This window comes from Apis cerana, linkage group LG10 (assembly GCF_029169275.1).
Source record: "Apis cerana isolate GH-2021 linkage group LG10, AcerK_1.0, whole genome shotgun sequence".
In the NCBI taxonomy this organism is placed as follows: domain Eukaryota; kingdom Metazoa; phylum Arthropoda; class Insecta; order Hymenoptera; family Apidae; genus Apis; species Apis cerana.
Window position 1 is genome coordinate 9453037 of NC_083861.1, and position 19179 is coordinate 9472215.

Consider the following 19179-nt stretch of genomic DNA (forward strand, 5'->3'; position numbering starts at 1 on the left):
GACGGGAGAAAAACATCGAAGGATTTTTGTAGACGGGTGTGTCTGGCTTGTGAATTTACCAGACTAGAAGAAATTCTCCTTCGATCGACGACGATGATCATTTTTTCCGGGAACGCGACGATGTGCGAATTCTTTTTTTTAATCCAACCTTTCTCTTCCTTCGGACTCGCGGGGAAAAATCGGGGGGTTAATTTCATTCCTCGGCTCGCGCACAATTCGTACAATTCAATTTAAATTCAAATATCGAAGTGTTTTTTTTTTTATCCTCCATTCAGCCCCGAGCCAAATCGATTCGTATTCGAAAATCCCGACATTTCCCTCCGCGACATTATCTTCCTCGTGGAACGAGTTGCGCGCGAGAATGGCCGAACACCGTTTCCGTATTCTTAGATCATTCTCACAACATCGCCCGCCCTATCGATTTTTCGCGTTACGTAAACGGTAAACCTCGCGTCGGAATAAAGTTCTACTTCTCTCGGAGAAGAAAATCCATTTCCAATTTTCGATCGAAATTTTAACACCATTTCCACATCGATTATGGATTTGCGATCCCGAATAACCCTTCCCTTCCCCCTCCTCTTCGTGTTCGCTAACCCAGGTTCACGTTCCTTCCTCTCCTCCTTTCCTTCTTCTTCTTCTTCTTTTTTTTTTTTTTTATATATAATATTACGAAGCAATGGGATAACGTCTTACGCGATCGCGAGAAGTTATCCGAAGAATTAAACTTAGAAGCGATCGGCGCATGCACCCTGTCGGCATCGACGAACAGAGACAGAGAAGCCGGCAGAGCATGGAAAATCCGTGGACGAAGGAAAGAGAAACAGGGGAAGGTGGAGGAGAAGAGAAAAGGAGGAAGGAGGAAGGAGGGAGGAGGAGAGAGGGGATCGGCGAGAGAAAAGAAGAAAGAGAGAGGAGGAGGAGGGGACACGGTTGCACGCGCTGGAGTTGGTAGTTGGAGGGGTTGAAAGGGGTAACGAGAACGCGCTCGACGAAGAGGGGAGAGGGAAGACGAGGCGAAGGTTGGACAAGGAGGAAAGAGGGAAATGCACGAGAGAGGTACGGTGGAGGTGCGGGGAGGAAGGGGGGGAGAAGGGAGAAGGATAGAGGACGAGAGGAAGGAGGACGGTGGAGAGAAAGGGAAGTAGGGAGAAAGAGAGGGCGAGCGAGAGTATATATAAGAGTATATACACATATATATAATATATATATATATAGAGAGAGAGAAAGAGGGAGAGGAAGAGGGAGAGGGAGAGAGAGAGAGAGGGAGAGAGGGAGAGAGAAAGAGAGAGGGTGAGGGTGAAGTAGAGAGAGGGGAGAAGGTCTGGCAACGGGTCGATCGAAAGCGCAGCGCAGAGAAATGCACCACCTCTGCTCTGGTCTGGCAGCTTTGCTGGCACACCACCACGTCCGTGTTCGCCAGAAAGAGAGAGAAGGGGAGAAGGATGGAGAGAGAGGGAGAGAGAGAGGGATAGCGAGCGACCAATACCGACGCAGGGGGAGGACGAGCCAAGCCGACTCGCGTTGGGCTAGGTCAGGTCTACCCGAGTTCCACACACCGCTCTGCGTGTGCCATCCAAAGAGACCCGAAGGCGGAGACCACCCTCGAAAAAGGGTTGAAACGCGAAATTACGCGAACCGTTCTCGTAATCGCGGTACAACAGTGTGTTTTATTATTCTTACGGGGAATTCTCCATCTTTCCTTCGTTCTCTCTTTTTTTCTCTCTCTCTCCCTCTCTCTCTCTCTCTCACTCACTCACTCATTCACTCTCTCTTTCTCTTTCTCTTTAAATAAAAATCCAAACGAATCGATCGCGTTGCAACACCGGTGGTTTGTTGTTTGGCCCGAAACGATCGGGGCATCGTAGACGCGGCGTGCTCGCTCGTTCACCGCTCGTCAACCGCGAGATTATTCCGCTGTCACCGACAACAACGAGGGTGGAAAGATCCACCGGTCATCCTTGGTGCGTGATTTATTATCCCCCCCGCCCCCATCCGCGACAAAGTGGAAAGTGGTTGCTCGTTTTCGACTCTTCGACCCTTTCGATCCATCTTCCTTCTTCTTCTTCTTCTTCTTTTTCTTCTTCGCCGCTGGGAAAGTGAGGAGAAGGGGTCGGTGGAGGGGGTGGTGCGAGACAGGAAGAAGGTGAAGTGCGTTGAAGAAGAAGTGGTGTTCGCGTGTGCCTTCCAACCAGGATAAACAGGAAAGAGGAGTAAAGAGTGCTTCCCCGGTTTATACAGTTTTTTTCCCCCCTTATTCTCCGTCCTTCGACGAGGAAACGGATTCGAAATCGTGAAACGAGGAAGGAAAGAATACGCGGAGGAGGTTACGGCGATCGAAATTGTTGCGGGTGGGAATAGTTGTTGATAAACAAGCAAGAAGGGAGAGAGTGTCGGTGGTTGATTAACTGTCGGGTGCAACGACAGCGCCGATCCGAATTTTCCTTTTGCTCCTGATGTCCTGATAATCGATAAGCGTGGTATAGGTGGTAGAGAGGACCGCCTAGGCCGGCAGCGATCGGCCTTATCGACGCCGAGAGAATTTCGTTCTTCGCCGAGGGACATCCTCGAATAAATGTTGAGAAAAGCCGACGTGTTTCATCCCTCGACGCGAGGTCATCCGAGGCTCCCGAGTGTCCAAAGAGTCGTCGGGATGCCGATCTCCCTGAGAAATCATAGGATCACGTAAAACCTGGATCCGGTAATCCGGTTTCACCGAGAAATCATCCCTCCCCCCCTCCCTCGTCGCGGGGGATCGACGACGTATAATCAGTCGCGTCAGCACAATTTAGGAACGAAGGAACTCGTCGCCGAGACCGGTGTAGCACTTTCGTCGATTCGCAGCTCGCGAACCGATGCACCAAAAGGCGTGAGTATCGCGCGTTAATCGTCCAACGAACGATGCGCGATCCAGATTGTTGACAGTGATTCTATTTAATTATCTCGACGACCAACGACGAGACAAATTGACCATTGACGAGCATTGGAATAAAATAAACAACCTATCCTGCAAAAAGGATTAACTTTTCGAGCAGTTTCGAAAATTCGACGTAGCTTCTTTCCATTCTCTCTCTCCCTCTCTCTTTCTTTTCCTTCGAGCAACGAATTTAAAAATCGATTACCACGCGAATAAAGTATCGCGCGTAATGCGAAGATTATTCGTTAAAACGTTGATACGATTCTTTTTTCCTTGTTGCTTTAAAGCGTCCCTTGATCGTTCGTCGTTTAAAAAAATGGCATTAAAGAGGGAAAAAAAAGGGAAGAATATAATAACGAACGTTTTAAACGCGTAAACACAGGACGAAAACACTTCTGAACGATAGATTTTCATCCCAAAGCTAAAATAGAGAACACCGATATTACGTGACAAGTGAGAAAAGAGAAAAGAAGAAAAAAATTGAGAAAGACTTTAAATATAATAACAAAACGTGTTTATCCGTAAATTAATGAAAAGAACGATACGGAGAGAGAGAGAGAGAAAGAGAGAGAGGGAGAAAAGATAAAATAAAATAAAAATTAAAAAAAATTGCAAAAATGGAGGGCAAAGAAAAATCCTCTTAATCAGAGGGGGATCGAGAGAGGGACGAAAAGCGAAAAGTTAGGCAGAAAGTTAACGAATGGTGAACGGACTGGTGGTGTGCGATTTCCACGGAAATGGAAATTCAACGAGTAGCGAAAACCCCCGATGGGTAGGGTGGGCGGGGGTGAGGAGCGGAGGGTTGGACTTCAGAGTTTATGCCCCGTCCCCCTCCCTCTCACCCCTGCAGTCGATCAATGCGTGGACGGGTTTCACTTTCGCGATGTTAAAGTGTTGCACCATCCCCGATTGAGGGACAAGGGAAAAAATACGATTTCTCCCTTATCACGTGGATCGTGCTTCTCTCTCTTCCTCTCCCTCCCTCCCTCTTTCTCTCTCTCTCTCCCTCTTTCTTTCTTCGAAGCAAGAAACAAAGAAGACGTATAATTAAAGTTACGGACTTTCATCCGATGAGAAAAGAATTCCACTCGAAGAGGAAAGAAAGAAAGAAAGAAAGAAAGAAGGAAGGAAAGGAAGAAAAAATTTCTCGACAGTTGCGACACGAACGCATTTCCTCTCTTTTACAAGCGTTTCGAAGTTAATGGCTGGAGTTATTGATCGTATCGATTTACCGGAATCTCAACTATTTATAACGTTCTACGTTGTCGGCCGTCATTACACATAGATACTTTTGCCGTTGTCGATTCCTAAATAATATCGGGATTTCCACGAGTCTTCACTTTCGCTCGCGATGATCGACGTCTCTTAATCACGGGAGGATAGAAATTGTTTCTCGACAATGTTGTTTCGTCGACGTCGCGTCGATCGTCGATCAAAGATCATTCAAACGCATTATACGATCAAACATTATGAAATATCAATGAATAATCCCTATCCTGACTTTTGACGTAAACTTTGCGAAAAACATATACTTTTTTAACACTTGGCGGATATTCGCGTAGAATCGTATAGAAGAGATAGATTCGATAGCATAGACATTATCCCCTTTTATCATCTTCTCACTAACGGGGAAGAACGTTAAACGATGAAAACTAATATATATATATATTTTCTTATTTTCTTTATGAATTTTTGTACAGTGAAGGATGGAGGCTAGCGAGTGGGATCACGCGACCTTGAGAGAAGAGGAATTCGAGCAGCATGCGGTATATTTGGTACCGGATGTGTCGGCATCGCCTGGCGATACCAATCGTGCGGAGGCATCCCTGCCAAGAAATTTGGTCCTCAAACCTTCTCAGGCCCTCAACGATGTACGTTCCTCCGCCAAAGAATCCTTTCTCGAGACCTCCTCGGTGAGAGTCGCGAGCGTAATCAAACGATTTCTCTCTATCGCCCTCTAAACTCGGCCCCTTGAACGCGGACAAAAAAAAACCTTGGTCTTCGAAAAGTTGTTTCGATCGGGCGGGGGTTGGCGCGGCCTCGATCGTTGCCCGATTTAAGGGTGGAATCAAACTTGACCGAGCGAAACTTGAACAAGCTAATCAACTTACCGAGCTGTGCGACCTAGAGTCGAAGTCAATCGTTACACTTTCCTCGGTGACACGGGGAATCGAGACCAATAGCCTCGGTCATTGCACGAACTCCGCGAACTCTTACTCGGAGCGCGAGCGCGACCCGCGCACATGGAATATCGTTCGATTCGTTTTGCGACGGATAATTGAAAAATCGGGACGAAACGGGAGCAAAAAAGATTTGATGGAACAATTGTTGGAATCGAAACTGCTAATGTTGAATCGACTTGGAAAATTATTCAGGCCATTACTACCGTGTGCGGTGAAAATAGATCGATAATAGACCGCGGAAACGTTCGTAAATACAAAAACAGTTTCAACGGTGCGCTTCAACGATATATTGTTCTTTGATCGAAAAAGATCGATGCGTCGTTGTTCCGTCATTCTATGTATTTCACGCTCGAGCAAGATATATTTCGCGTATCGCGCGTACGGTACGATAGAATTACGAAAGAAGGGACAGGGCAGCGAGAGGGCGGGCGAATCGAATTTCAAATCGACCGAATCGAAGGTAAATCGAGGAATTGATAAACTTGATATCGATTTGTCGTGTTTTGCGTAGGTTTTGGGCGTGTGGAGCACAAGTTACATACCCAAGGGGACGCGGTTCGGTCCCCTCGTGGGCCATGTGTACACCAAGGACTCGGTGCCGGCCGATGCGAACCGGAAGTACTTCTGGAGGGTAAGAATCGTTGGAGCGCCACTATTCAAAAACCACGCAGCAGGTATTTCGCAAGCGGTCGGCTATCATCGTAGGCAAGTCTCGTTGGATGAGACTGACTGGAAGGGGGAGGGGAAAAAAACGAGGGGAAGACGAAAAGGGAGGGAAAAAGATAGAGAGAGAAGCCTGCAAAGACCAGAAACTGGTTTCAGCCGATCTAGCGAGCCTTAAAGCGAAACCCGCGAAGCCATTGATGCCTCGTAACGAATTGATGAGTTACGATAGAGAGAACTTGGCTCTCTCCCTCTCTCTCTATCTCTCTTTCTCTCTCTCTCCCTCCCTCCGTCCCTCTTTCGATTCTTGCTACTAAATCGCGGATATTTCCCCGTTGCTCGACGCCTTAACAGCCTCGAACATCGAAGATTTAGTCTTACCAGTTAGTCAGACTCGAGCTAAGATTTCCTTCGGATACTATTCGCGTTTATTATCACTACTACTATCACTACTACTATCACTACTACTATCACTACTACTATTACTACTACTACTACTACTACTATTACTAATACTCAGTCGAACGCGCGCGTGGATTCGTTGGTTGGCCGATCGACTAAATCGTCACGTTACGTTGATCAATCGATAGGTGTACAAAAACAACGAGCTGTTCTACTACATCGACGGTTATGACGTCCAGAAATCAAATTGGATGCGTTACGTAAACCCGGCTTATTCGTCCGAATCGCAGAACCTAATAGCATGCCAGTATAAGGTGAGTCGAATTCGGATCGAGAGTTCCCCTATCCACTCCACGTCTTATTCGGATTTTGATCCGCCTCTTTCGCTTCTCCTTTTTTTTTTTCGCAGATGAACATTTATTTTTACACGATCAAGCCGATACTACCGAATCAAGAGCTTCTGGTGTGGTATTGCAGGGAGTTCGCGGAAAGGCTCAATTACCCGTTGACGGGTGAACTAATGCTTCAAAGAATACGTAAGCGCCACTGTATCTATTAGCTTTAGAGAGAGCGAGAGAGCGAGAGCGAGAGCGAGAGCGAGAGCGAGAGAGAGAGAGAGAGAGAGAGCGAGAGAGAGAGCGACAAGAAAATCGGCGTATCCGCATCGTTACATCGTTACATACGTTGCAGGACAACAAGTGCAACAATCTGCGTTACCGACGGAAATTCCAGCGACCGTCGATGTGGTGTCGCCTCTAAAGGACTCGTCGATCTACGAGAGACGGTCGCAAATGACCCCGACGGACGGTTCGGTTAGATCGGACGAGGGCTACCATTCGAACGGTTATCACGACGAGATCCTCACCCCCCCGGAAGAGAGCAGCGAGTCGGACTCGGAGAACAATTACGTGCTCGATTTCAGCAAGAACGCGAAAACGTCGGTGTGCAGCAACGAGGTGGTGAAGCAGGACAATGCGGCCGCGAAGAACGAGTACAGGAAGGTCAAGATCAAGATCACAAAGACGTACGGCAACTTTCAAACGTCGAAGAGCCTGGATGGAAACGGAAAAGACAAGGATCAGGAATTGGCCAGCAGGGCGGTGACCCCGGAACTGCAGAAACCCGTGTCGCCCATTATTCTTCAGAAGAGCGTTGTCCTGACCACGGTCACAGAGGACGAGATCCCGGAGAAAAACCCGAAACCCTTCTACGAGTCCGAGGTCAAGGGTGGCGCGTTACCGGTGGCCGGTGCTAGGCCGGCGTACCTCGCCAGCCCGAGCAGCTCCATCCTCGAGAACATCCTCCTTCGAACCGCCACCGACAACAACAACAACAACAACAACACCATCAACACCGGCCACAACCATCACCACGGCAGCAACGGCCAACAACAGCACCACCAGCACCAGCACCAAACGATTCACCACCAAACGCACGTCGACTCGGTCACGCCGCCCCCGTCCAGCCCCACGGAGATGGCGTACTCTTACAAAAAGTCTCACCGCTACGGCAACATTTTGCCCTGCAGCCCCGACTCGAGCTCCAATCTCCCTATGCAACCGGACACGTGCGTCAACTCGACGAGCGGGAACAACGGCGCGAACCTGCCCATGCAAAGCCCGACCGGCAACTTACACTCGAGCACGGGCAGCCTTCACTCGAGCACGGGCAACCTCCACTCGAGCCCAACCGGGCCCAACAACCTGCTGCAATCCCATCCGGGTAACATCCACTCGTCCGGCAACGGCTCGACGAGCAACAACAACCATCACTCGGGGGCGGGCGTGCTATCCTCCACCACGATACTCACGTCCACGAGCAACCTTCACCCCTCGACCACGTCCAACCAGGGTTGCCCGTCCAAGAGAAAGACCAAGAGCCCGTCGCCGAATCCCGCCGGGGGCGCGAGCACGACCCCGACCACCATCCTCTACTCGAGCTCGGGAGGATGCCAAATAGACTCGAGCCCCGTCTACCCCAACTCGGCGGCCAACAGCAATCAGAGCGTATCCCCCATCTCCCCCATACAGTCGCCCTCCTCCTACCCCTACGGTATTTACCATCAGAACGGCTCGCTGCACCACAACGTGGCCCCGTTGTCCATCAACTGCACCGCCTATTCGCCGACCCCGAGCGGGAACGTGGTTTACGAGAGGACGGACGGGAGGCGGCTGGAGGCCGCGACGAGCAGTCATCAACTGCCGACCTCGTCCACGATGCAGATAGACGGGAACCAGACGTTGATAGCTGGCACGCACAACCTCCACCTGGGCCACCACCCGGGCCTCACCATCCACGCCAACTCCTCGTCCTCCCTCAACCGATACTCGCCCGCGAGCTCCCTGTCCCCGGACGACCACGGCTGCTCGCAGAGCGGCTCGCTCAGCCCGAACTCGCAGGGGTCGAGGGGTTACAGGTCGTTGCCGTACCCGTTGAAGAAGAAGGACGGCAAGATGCATTACGAGTGCAACGTGTGTTGCAAGACGTTCGGCCAACTGTCGAATCTCAAGGTACATCTGAGGACTCATTCCGGCGAGAGGCCGTTCAAGTGTAACGTTTGCACCAAGAGTTTCACGCAGCTGGCCCACCTGCAGAAGCATCATCTCGTCCACACCGGTAAGTAGTAGAGAAAAAAAGGAAAAGGTTTTACGAAGCTTGAAGCGAGGGTGATCGAGGTACATGCGCGTGCGCAGGTGAGAAACCGCACCAATGCGAGATCTGCAAGAAGAGGTTCAGCTCGACCTCCAACCTCAAGACTCATCTGAGACTGCATTCCGGCCAAAAGCCCTACGCCTGTGACCTGTGCCCCGCAAAATTCACCCAGTTCGTTCACTTGAAGTTGCACAAGAGGTTACACACCAACGAAAGGCCTTACACCTGCCAAGGTTGCGACAAGAAGTACATTAGCGCGAGCGGTCTTAGGACCCATTGGAAGACGACCAGTTGCAGGCCGAACAATATCGAGGATGAGCTCGCCCTTGCCGCGGCCGTTGGCTCGCCGACGTATTACGAGTACGGTCCGGACATGAACGTCGGTAAGTTCCATCTGGAGGAAAGACAGATAAATTATATTTATTGTGTTCGTTCGATCGGAGAACCGCGAGTTGGTGTTTCGAATCGATCGATAACCGTACAGGAGTTCTTTTCTTTCTTTCTTTCTTTCTTTTTTCCCGCCTTTATTCAGAAGAGAACGTTGTTTCGATTTGCAGGAAACATGCCGAAGGAATGCGAATTGGAGCACATCGATAATTACGAGAGGCACGGATCCACTCACGGCCCACACTCCACGTCTCTCCACAACTTGGAGAATTCCGTGGGGCGGCCAAGCGTCATAGAGACCTCCCAGCCTCACATAATCGAGTGCACCTAAAAATGGGGGTATGAGCCCTTTCGCTCAAACGCAAAATCCAGCCGTGGAATAGTAAACGAGTTGCTCACGACAAACGAAAACGATGTTACCCTCGTGAGATGGCAGTGAGAGCCATACTCGCGGTTCCACGATTCCCTTCGAAATGGGAAAACCGGAGGAAAATGTTTTTCGAAAATGTGCTTTTCCTTCGTTTCGCTTGGTCGCGTAAGAAAAGCAGCGTGTAAGAAGAAACGCGTGAACAGAGAGATGGTGACCGTCGACGATCGTCGTGATCGAAAATGTGAGTGAGATATTATGTGTGCAACAAATGATTCGAAATTGTTGAAGGAAAAAAAGAAGAAGAAGAAAAAAACTGTTGTTGCTTGGTTATTGTTAACGCGAAGGAATTCAAAGCTTTTAGTAGATAACACTTCTTGAAAGCTGGTTATACTTTTTACGTACGTCAAACGTAACGCGAAACGTAGTTCGATTTCTCTGACGAGGGTGGAAGAATCGACGAGATTCCAGCTACGAGCATACAAAGTTCCTTCCTTGTAAATACTCGTTTCTATATTTTTTCTATGGTAGCGCCACCAACGAAAACGCGAATCTAGAAAGAAAGAAAGAAAGAAAGAAAGAAAGAAAGAAAAAAGGGGAGAGAAAGAAACGTGAGACAAACGTGAAACAAAAGTGGGACGAAATAAACGATAATAGGATTAATTATGTCTCGAGTCGTCACACGCTGCCATTTCCGGATAGAATCGAGAGAAAGCGAGTACCAAAGTCGTTCGAGCTTCTCGATTATCCTTCCACGGTCTATCCTAAATACGATGCTTAGAAAAGGTACCGTACTAACGCGGTACAATCGTTTTTTCTATTCTATATATATATATACATACAAACCGCTGAAAAAAGAAAAGGGAGAGAGAGAGAAAAAAAGAAGAAATACTTCCACAAATACTTCCAACGTTCGGCTGATAAAACAGAAGACGGACAAACTCTCCAACGAGCAATTTCTAACTCTCTATCGCGCCACGCGTTCTAACACGCCACGATGCGCAGTTTGTACCTTTTTTATTATAACGATAATTCGAACGCTTAGGACGTTGAAACGAATTTCGACCACATTTCCTGCAGAAGCAAACTGGACGTGTATATATGTATATATATATTTTATATATATATATATATATATATATATATATATATATATATATATATACATATATATTTTCCTTCTTCCTCGCGGTATCACGGTACCATTTTCTACGCGTTCGAGCTTAGGCGGTTTGAAAGTGAAAATGAATGGCGGATTTTGTCGGCATCCGTCAGCGCATTCGCGGCAAACGCAACGCGTGAGGAAACAATAGCGAGAGTAAACGCGTAATGTTAAAACGAACAACCAGTGACGACACGACTGCAACTATACGAGACCTGTACCTGTATATACTAACATTACTATTAATTATTCGATAATTTAAAGAAAAGGTAATAATATAAGGAGCTCTAATTTATGAATACCTTTATATATGTATATGTATAAAATCGTCGTCGGTTGGCGAAGAAGCACGGTAGGCTGCGCTCTACGATAATCTTTTTTAAATAGGGAGGAAATCATTTCAGAAATTAGGTAATTTATTACACGTAACTGTAGTTAAAAACGTTTAAAAAAAAAAAAAAAAAAAAACACGGGGGAAAAAAAGCTTTCGGTGATCGAGTATCTATATCTATATTTATACACATTCATATAAATATAAACATATACATATATATATATATAAAAATATATATATATACATATATATATATTTTTTAGGCGTCCTTTTGTCGTGGAATTTTCGGAAAACGGAAAGCATAGTCTCTTGGTCCACGCGAACGAATATATATTTTTTTTTTCTCCTTTCTTCCCCCGACCCCTTTTTCTTTCCCCTTCTCTTCCCCCATCCCCCTCGAATTTTCCCTTTTCGCAACGCTATGTATCTCTTCTCGTTTCCAGATCGATCGATTTTCAAAACTATCGTACCGACACACACACACACACACACACATACACGCATACTCATACACACACACGCGTCTTTCGCATCGTCAATAGAGATAAATATAAAAAAAAAAACGTCAATAAAATGCGATAACACACAAGTTAATCGGGAGGATCGTCGATTTTAATCATCACGGTTCGATCTCGTTCGACGAAGAGAGAGAAAGAGAGAGAGAGAGAGAGAGAGAGAGAGAGAGAGAGAGAGAGAGTGTGTGTGTGAAAGAGAGAGAGCCTTATCTTTCCCGTTTTATCGCGATCGCGCACAAAGTTCGTTTATTCATCGTGACGTGGAGCGCGATTAAGGAAGTTGATTAATTTTGTGAGAGAGAGAGAGAGAGAGAGAGAGAGAGAGAGAGAGAGAGAGAGAAGAGAAGAATTATTGGCGGAGATAAGCGCGGTGGAAAACGCAGTATTCAGAATAAAAGGCATTAAAATCGTTTAAGTATCGACAGGAAGGCGGTCGAGAAAAATCTCGCGGTGTACAAAATACATAATTCGGTCGGGGTCGAAGACTCGGGCGTGATTTTCATTGGGGAACAAGTCGAAAGCGCACATTAACGCACGGGAACATTGGATAGTGAAATTTAGACAGGAATGAAAATGATGATCATCCGAGGGAAGGAAAAATCTAGTCAAAAAAAAAAAAAAAAAAGAAAAAAAAAAGAAAAAAGAAAAAACATGGCTGCGTCTCGTGGGTAATATTTTTTTCGTGTAACAATCAACAAAATCCGCCTGAGCCTTCCTCCCTTTCAATTTTTCGGCTCGCGCTTCGATTTTAGCACGTGAACGTTTTCTTTTTTTTTTTTTTTTTAGCACATAAAGAATTGTAACTGTTTCTAGGTGTACGTAAAGTTACTCGGTAAAAATTACTCAAATCTTGAAATTTGTAAGATTCGTTTTTTGAAGCTATTTAAATTGGCAAAAACGATACGACGAATTTTTTTTTCTTTCCTTTTCTTATCGAGAACAAGAAAGCAAATAATATTAATAATAATAATCGTAATAATAATTATAATAATATTAATAATAATACTAATAATATTAATAATGATAATAATAATATTAATAATGATAATAATAACAATAATAATAATATTAATAATAATAATAATAAGAGTAATAGTAATAAGAGTAATAGTAATAGTAATAATAATAATAATAATAATAACAATAATAGTAGTAGTAATAATAATAATAATATAATAAAAATAATAATAATAACAACAACAACAATACTGATCACCAGTCGATTGTTCGAAGAGTTCGATATCGCACGATCGACTAAAAAAAAAAAAAAAAAAAAAAATTTATCGAAAAAAATTCGAAATCGTATTAATCAGACCGGTGACAATGGCCACGAACCATTGATTTCTTCTTTTCTTCTTTCTTTCTATTTTGTATCTTCCATTTGGTTTCAGAATCATCGTGAATTTCGTAAATTTCGTAAATTTCGTACTTCCATTAATTATTTAAGTGCCGAATCGTCGACAATTGAAATCAATGAGAAAAAGCGCAGCCTACCAATTAGATACGAAACGATAAAAAGAATCGCAATCGGTTGATGATTCACGCGTCTCCTGGATCTCTTGACACGAATTTTATAAGACGAATGGAAGAACAAGGTGACGTTGGAATCGCTAATCGATAACGATAGCACATTACGATGTATCGCAGACTGATATACGCACGGTTATAAATCGTTTATAAAAATCATTCTAATAAAAAAAAAAAAAAAAGAAAAAAAATATATATATATCTAAGTGCATCGCGATACGACTTCAAGGGTAAAAGATACGATTAAAACAGCAAGCAAAAGAAACAAATGGCATGAAGCACAGACCGCGTTTGATGACAATTTATATTCCAAAAACTTCTTTTCTTAAATGCCTCAGTTTCGAGAAAAAGAAAAAAAAGAAAAAAAAATAAAAAAAATAAAAATAAAAAAAAAGTAAAGATCGTCACGCGCAACTCGCGTGAACGATTAACCTAGAGAAATCCAAAGGTTCCGCGTCCACTAATTGCAATCTATCCATCATCTATCCATTTTAGCTTGGAACGTGACAAGTTCAATGGTTCCTGGAAATATCATGGTGCTCGTTATAAGATTTTTCAAACTGATCATTTAGATTTCGTTTCTTCCGTTTTGCTGTACTCTTTTTGTGAAAAGGGTCCTTTTTTAAATACACATAGAATCTCTATCGGCAAACGATACTTTGACGCGTCAGTTAAGTTTAAGACAGCTTTAAAGTTAACTTTTTATTTTGGCGAATCTCCGTATCCCAGAAGAAGAAAAAAATGAGAAAACTAAAAAATGAAACAAAGGGAAAATAATTAAAACAAAGAAAGAAAGAGAGAGAGAGAGTGAGAGAGAGAGAGAGAAAGAGAGAGAAAGGAAGAGAAACAGACAGACAGACAGACAGACGGACAGACAGAAAGAGAGAGAAAGAGAGAAAGAGACGATACGATTCGCAAGGCCTTTATGCTGATTTTTGCTAACAGATTAACAGGCAATGTGGAAGACTCGGGCATTCTACCGAATGCCTAGGCCGAATGAAAATTTTCAGATAGAATGTGTACGCTATAATAGCGATCTATCGATTAATCGAGACACGCGCAGGACGCTGAGGACTACCGTAATCGCGTCAAGATCGTAGGAAAGAACACAGACTGATAGATTCTACGATATTGACCTCCCTTGACGGTAGTGAGTTTAGGCCTGCATGTATTCTATGCCACGAAAACGATATTGGAAACTATCGTACAAGTACATTTTACATTCGTTCAACGCGATACCATTCATTTTATACTCATCAAACGTAACAGACGTTCCAATCATTAATTTTAATACTTTTGCGACCGTACAACTACCATCCGTTAAGTAACGCCTATATTGAAACTATATTGAAACTATAGGATTATATAACCGACATGTGTAATACGACAATGGTGCACAATGATCATACTGGCTACAATTTATATATACATATATATATATATATATATACGAAATATCTAATGAATCCTAAAAAACAAATGATATAATTGAATTTCAGCGATCGCAAAAGTGTTGATTACCGAATCGATCAATCGATCACGTATATTTTTTTACATGTTCAAAGTACGATATCGAAGTTGGGGAAATGGTTTCCAGTGGCGTTTTGTCGATTGTCATTCCGTATATTGCCTCGATTTCCTACCTTGCCTGCATTAAACGCACTATTATAAATAATGAGATAAAGAGATGAAAGAGAAAGAAAGAAAGATAGTGTGAAAGAAAGCGAACGAACGATGAATGAGCGAACGAACGGAGGAGCGAAAGATAAGAGAGAGAATGAGAGAGCGAAAGTGGAAGAGAAATAAACCTAGAGCGTAAGATTTAAATTTGCGAAAAGAACAAAAAACAGAAAACATGAAAACGGTATAAAGAATGGAAAATTAAGAAGATCGTGTAAATACGCTGAAAGTAGATAAAACGAAGAATCAAGCGACTAACCGCCTCGACAACAGACAAGCAATATTTAGTTCTTACCATCTCGTAATAATTAAACGATAACTCCAACTGTACTGTACACACGTGTACACACTCGTACGTATTTAAACGACTATAAATTAAATGTTAATTATCCTTACACTTCGTATATAGTAAATTGTTACGCATTTATTATCATTACAATTATTGAATAGATAATGCTCAATTAGCATTTGTTTCTTAAAATAAAGAATAAATATATGGCTGTTGGATATTTATATGCACATATCACTACCTATCATTCACACCTCTCTCTCTAGTCATAAGCTTTTAATTCCAATCATTCACGTTACCCCTCCTTAAAATTAAGAATCGTTCGTCGTTTTCCGTCAATCTAAACTATCGGCGTGAAACGACGAATAGAAAGACGGATCCTTCTAACAGGAAGGAAGTCCAAGGATATGTTTCAACTTATAAGGCGAGGTATATCGTTTTTAACCTTTTATTGTAAATTGATCTACAATCACCATATCCTGGTTCATCGTCGTTACATCTTCATCGTTATAGATAGGAAAATGTTACAGCAGCACTATTGCTCAATTATAGTGTGTGTATGTGTATATGTGTCTGCATATAACTCTGTTCATTTCTCGCAAGTATCAACTTCGATCGTAAATTTTAATTTAAAAATCACTTCTATCGGAGATTAAATACCTCTCCGATTCATTATTGTACAATTCGATTTCGAAAATGGCGGTTTCTTCGTGATATAAACAAATTTTTCACGATATTTAGTCTCAAAAATTCGCGATTGCGGGATGATCGTGAAACGGAACAGAAAGAGGGAAACTACCTAACTTATGAATAACACCTTTCTTTGCACTTGCATCATCGTCATCATCACCATCATCATCATCATCATCATCATCATCATCCCCCTTAAGAAGAACGTGTATGATTTTCCGTGTACACGTCGAAGACAATATATATTCCTATATTAATTAGAAAAATAATACAGATTTTGCCTTGTTAATGGAAACAATTAGCTATATGTAATGTACCACATGATTTATGCGGGTATGGACATTTGAGTATGTTGTCACGGCTAACCAAGTCCCTGAAAACAATGTTAAGACTTCTTTCATCTCGCAGAAAAATTATACGTTTTTTTTTTTTTTTTAAATCTAAAAAAGACATTTTTTTTTAAACACGCACCGAAAAGTTTACTTCGTGCTATCTTACATAATCGCAAAGAGCACAAGCATAATTATCGGCGGTGCTATAAATTTCAAATCCAAAATATGTAGGCAACGATAACGCATAATGAAAAAAAAAAAAAAAAATGATAAAGAAAATTCATGACAAACTACTGTGATCATCGTATTAAAATAATATCGTACGGACACGTAATCGCAAAACAATAATAACATTAAAATATTTGGGAATAAAAAAAACACTATGGGCCTTATATCGTTATTCCAACAGAATATAACATCGTATAGAAATATAGGAACAAGATAGTGAAAATAATACATTCTTATACACATATTTAAAAAATAATAGAACATAACTAAAAAAAGAAGCGCAAGAAATGGAATTCTGATAACGTTTGGCTCTTATCAGAGATAAATTATTAAAAAGCCACAAACGTTAAATCACAAATGAAACATCATTCCAAATATTAAATATATAATCAATTACAACATTTTATTATTATAAATATGTTGTGTCGATGAATTAAAATGTAAATATAGAATATGATCGTACGAACATTAATTGACAAAGAATAATGAGGATGTGAAATGTCCTACCTTATCAAGGTACAGGACTGTCTGTTCCGCTTCCACTGTTGGTCCCAGCTTCTGTTTTTGTGGCAGCTACTCTATCACCTCGCTTAGAACTCTTTGATAAGGAAGCAACTTCTTTCAGCAAACTGGAAATCTTGTGTTGCATCGTTGATATTTTGGCTTCGTACTCTTTTTCTGTCGCCTTCATTTTATTACGCAGCTCTGTTTCTGATGTAAAATTTTTTGCTTTCAATTCTGTAATCTAAGAAAACAAAAAATAATTATATATAATATCGTTATTATGTGAATATATTTCAAATTATTATTATTATTTCTTTTTTTTTCTTTTTTATACTCACTTGTCTATCTTTAGCAAGTAATTGCCCATCTTTAATAGATATTTGTTTTTGAAGATGAGCTATCTTTTCCTTAAGTTGTGTAACGGCGACTACATGATCCGAACTATTGGGATCATGTGGATCATGGACACCAACCATTCGCGCTGCTTTCACCGGTGTTGGACCATTTGTGTCCGCACCTTCAGATTGAGGCGGTAGCTTCGTTACATCTATTCTGTGTGGTCTCTTATTGTGACTTTTTAATCTGAAGCAAAATCGTTAAATTGACTAGGAATTCATATGGAATATTTATACATTGAACATTACCAGGTTGTGTTACAATTGAAGAGATACTGAAATTGTGATGAACACAATTAAAACTACTAAGCACAAACCTTGCGACATTATTTGTATTTGAATAATTACTTTTGTTCTTTGTGCTTTGCTGCTCGTTGTTGTGCTAATTTCAAATGTGCCCTCCTTTCAGCATCGGATTGTTTTGTTTTTGCCAATGCTCGTTTGTATGACAATGTGCACAGCCAACATAATAATTTTCCATCAACCTTTCAATCAAGATATTAATAATTATTGTTCTTGTATAACAAGAATTTGTTTTGAATTTAAGATATTAATAATTATTATTCTCAAATTCAAAAAAAATCTTGTTATAATTATACAAAAATCAATTACCTTCTTATCTTCATCTTGTCTGTCAAAGGCACACTTTTGTTTGCATTGTTCGCAAGTAACTGGTGGCCCATAACGCTTCTCAGAATTTGTACATCTTTGACATTTACTACCAATAAATGCAGCTATGGTATTGCAATATTCACAGGCCGATGGTTTACCATAAGATTTCACATTTTGTTCACATTTCTTACAAATAGTGCTTGTATTGCCCTTTCTACAAAATAAAAAATAAAATTGTTATGAAAATATATCTTATAATCTAAAATGTAAAATAACATATGATGCTTACATCGTTTGTTGGAATTCCGATCTACAATATGTACATTTCACCACAGGAAATGCACCTCTGCATTCCTAAATAAGTAATACAATATAGTAAAAATTCATTGAAAAAAAAAAAACTTATTGTAACAATCTATATTGTACATATTTAAATTTAAATCGATTAATATTCACACAAAACTTAAGCAGAAAATACACAATGTTTTAAGAAAAAAACATTTATCAAATTAAAAATTAAATAATTATTTTTTCAAAATGTAGCTTTTTTAAACAAAATCGATTAAAATGTTACAATTAACTTTTTCAAACATATGTGCAATTATTCTTAAATTGAAGCATAAAAATGAATCTGTACTAGAATTAAATTTTTATCTAAATCCTATTTCAAAATTTTTGTTCATTATAAAATAGTATTAATTGTATATGAAACATGTATTTGAATTAAAAATTCTATTATTAGCATCGTATCTTGCAAATAGGAAAAATGACGCTTTAAAAGAATCAGAAATGTAAAGAAAATTTTTCGAGGAAAAATATTAAAATCCAAAGCAATACCTTACACAATTGTTGCCCTGGAGAAAGTTCTTCAAAAGGATGCCTTGAAAAGCATCTTGAACATGCGAAAAGTGCTTGCACATTGTTCGCGCTCATCCTTGAACAGCGATTCGTGTTTGGCCTCGGTGCCCCAAAACCGTACGTCACCGATGATAAAACCAATTCGTAAAGACAACGGCGGATCGAGCCAAATTTTGCTTTCACTAGTAATCGGCCGTATTGTAAAACAAAAAGAAACGTAAAATTCAACACGATGGCACTTATGATAACAACTCCTTACATGTTTCACGATGTTTTACGCGTCTGACGCGATTGTTTTGCGTACATAACCGCGTCACTTCGCTCGTTCACTGCACCGGTTGTTGATTTGAGACAGCCATCTGTGACTTCTTACGTTTTTACTTGTTCATATTAACGAGTAGATGTCGCTTTCATCTTCTCATATATATCCAACAAAATATGTTACAAACCAATCATTCTTTTCCTGACTAAGAGAACTGATTAAT

General features: G+C 41.7%; 2 protein-coding genes across 13 annotated transcripts in view; one reads left to right on the plus strand and one right to left on the minus strand.

The window, feature by feature from the left end:
• LOC107999482 (uncharacterized) overlaps window positions 1–15299 on the plus strand; it is a 28886-nt gene extending 13587 nt beyond the window's left edge. For 2 of the 6 annotated variants that reach the window (XM_062080174.1, XM_062080172.1), the window contains exons 2-8: window positions 4615–4827; window positions 5609–5728; window positions 6351–6476; window positions 6572–6698; window positions 6853–8778; window positions 8856–9197; window positions 9372–15299. In XM_062080174.1, coding sequence (XP_061936158.1) covers window positions 4621–4827; window positions 5609–5728; window positions 6351–6476; window positions 6572–6698; window positions 6853–8778; window positions 8856–9197; window positions 9372–9532 — 3009 coding nt within the window. In that variant the 5' untranslated portion in view covers window positions 4615–4620 and the 3' untranslated portion in view covers window positions 9533–15299. Of the gene's footprint in view, window positions 1–1292; window positions 2867–4614; window positions 4828–5608; window positions 5729–6350; window positions 6477–6571; window positions 6699–6852; window positions 8779–8855; window positions 9198–9371 lie in introns of those variants that run through there. The other 4 variants (XM_062080175.1, XM_062080176.1, XM_062080173.1 and 1 more) reach the window with 3 other exon arrangements.
• Window positions 1–19134, minus strand: part of LOC107999521 (protein FAM76A) — a 47334-nt gene extending 28200 nt beyond the window's left edge. For 2 of the 7 annotated variants that reach the window (XR_009831360.1, XR_009831359.1), the window contains exons 1-6: window positions 18674–19134; window positions 18126–18190; window positions 17837–18050; window positions 17573–17709; window positions 17168–17411; window positions 16833–17070 (exon numbers count right to left, since the gene is read on the minus strand). Coding sequence is in view for 4 of the 7 variants with exons in the window: in XM_017059419.3 (XP_016914908.1) it covers window positions 16837–17070; window positions 17168–17411; window positions 17573–17709; window positions 17837–18050; window positions 18126–18190; window positions 18674–18769 (990 nt within the window). In the remaining 3 variants the exon portion in view is untranslated. Of the gene's footprint in view, window positions 1–15507; window positions 16139–16832; window positions 17071–17167; window positions 17412–17572; window positions 17710–17836; window positions 18051–18125; window positions 18191–18673 lie in introns of those variants that run through there. The other 5 variants (XM_062080187.1, XM_062080186.1, XM_017059419.3 and 2 more) reach the window with 5 other exon arrangements.
• Between the last annotated feature and the right edge of the window lie 45 nt (window positions 19135–19179).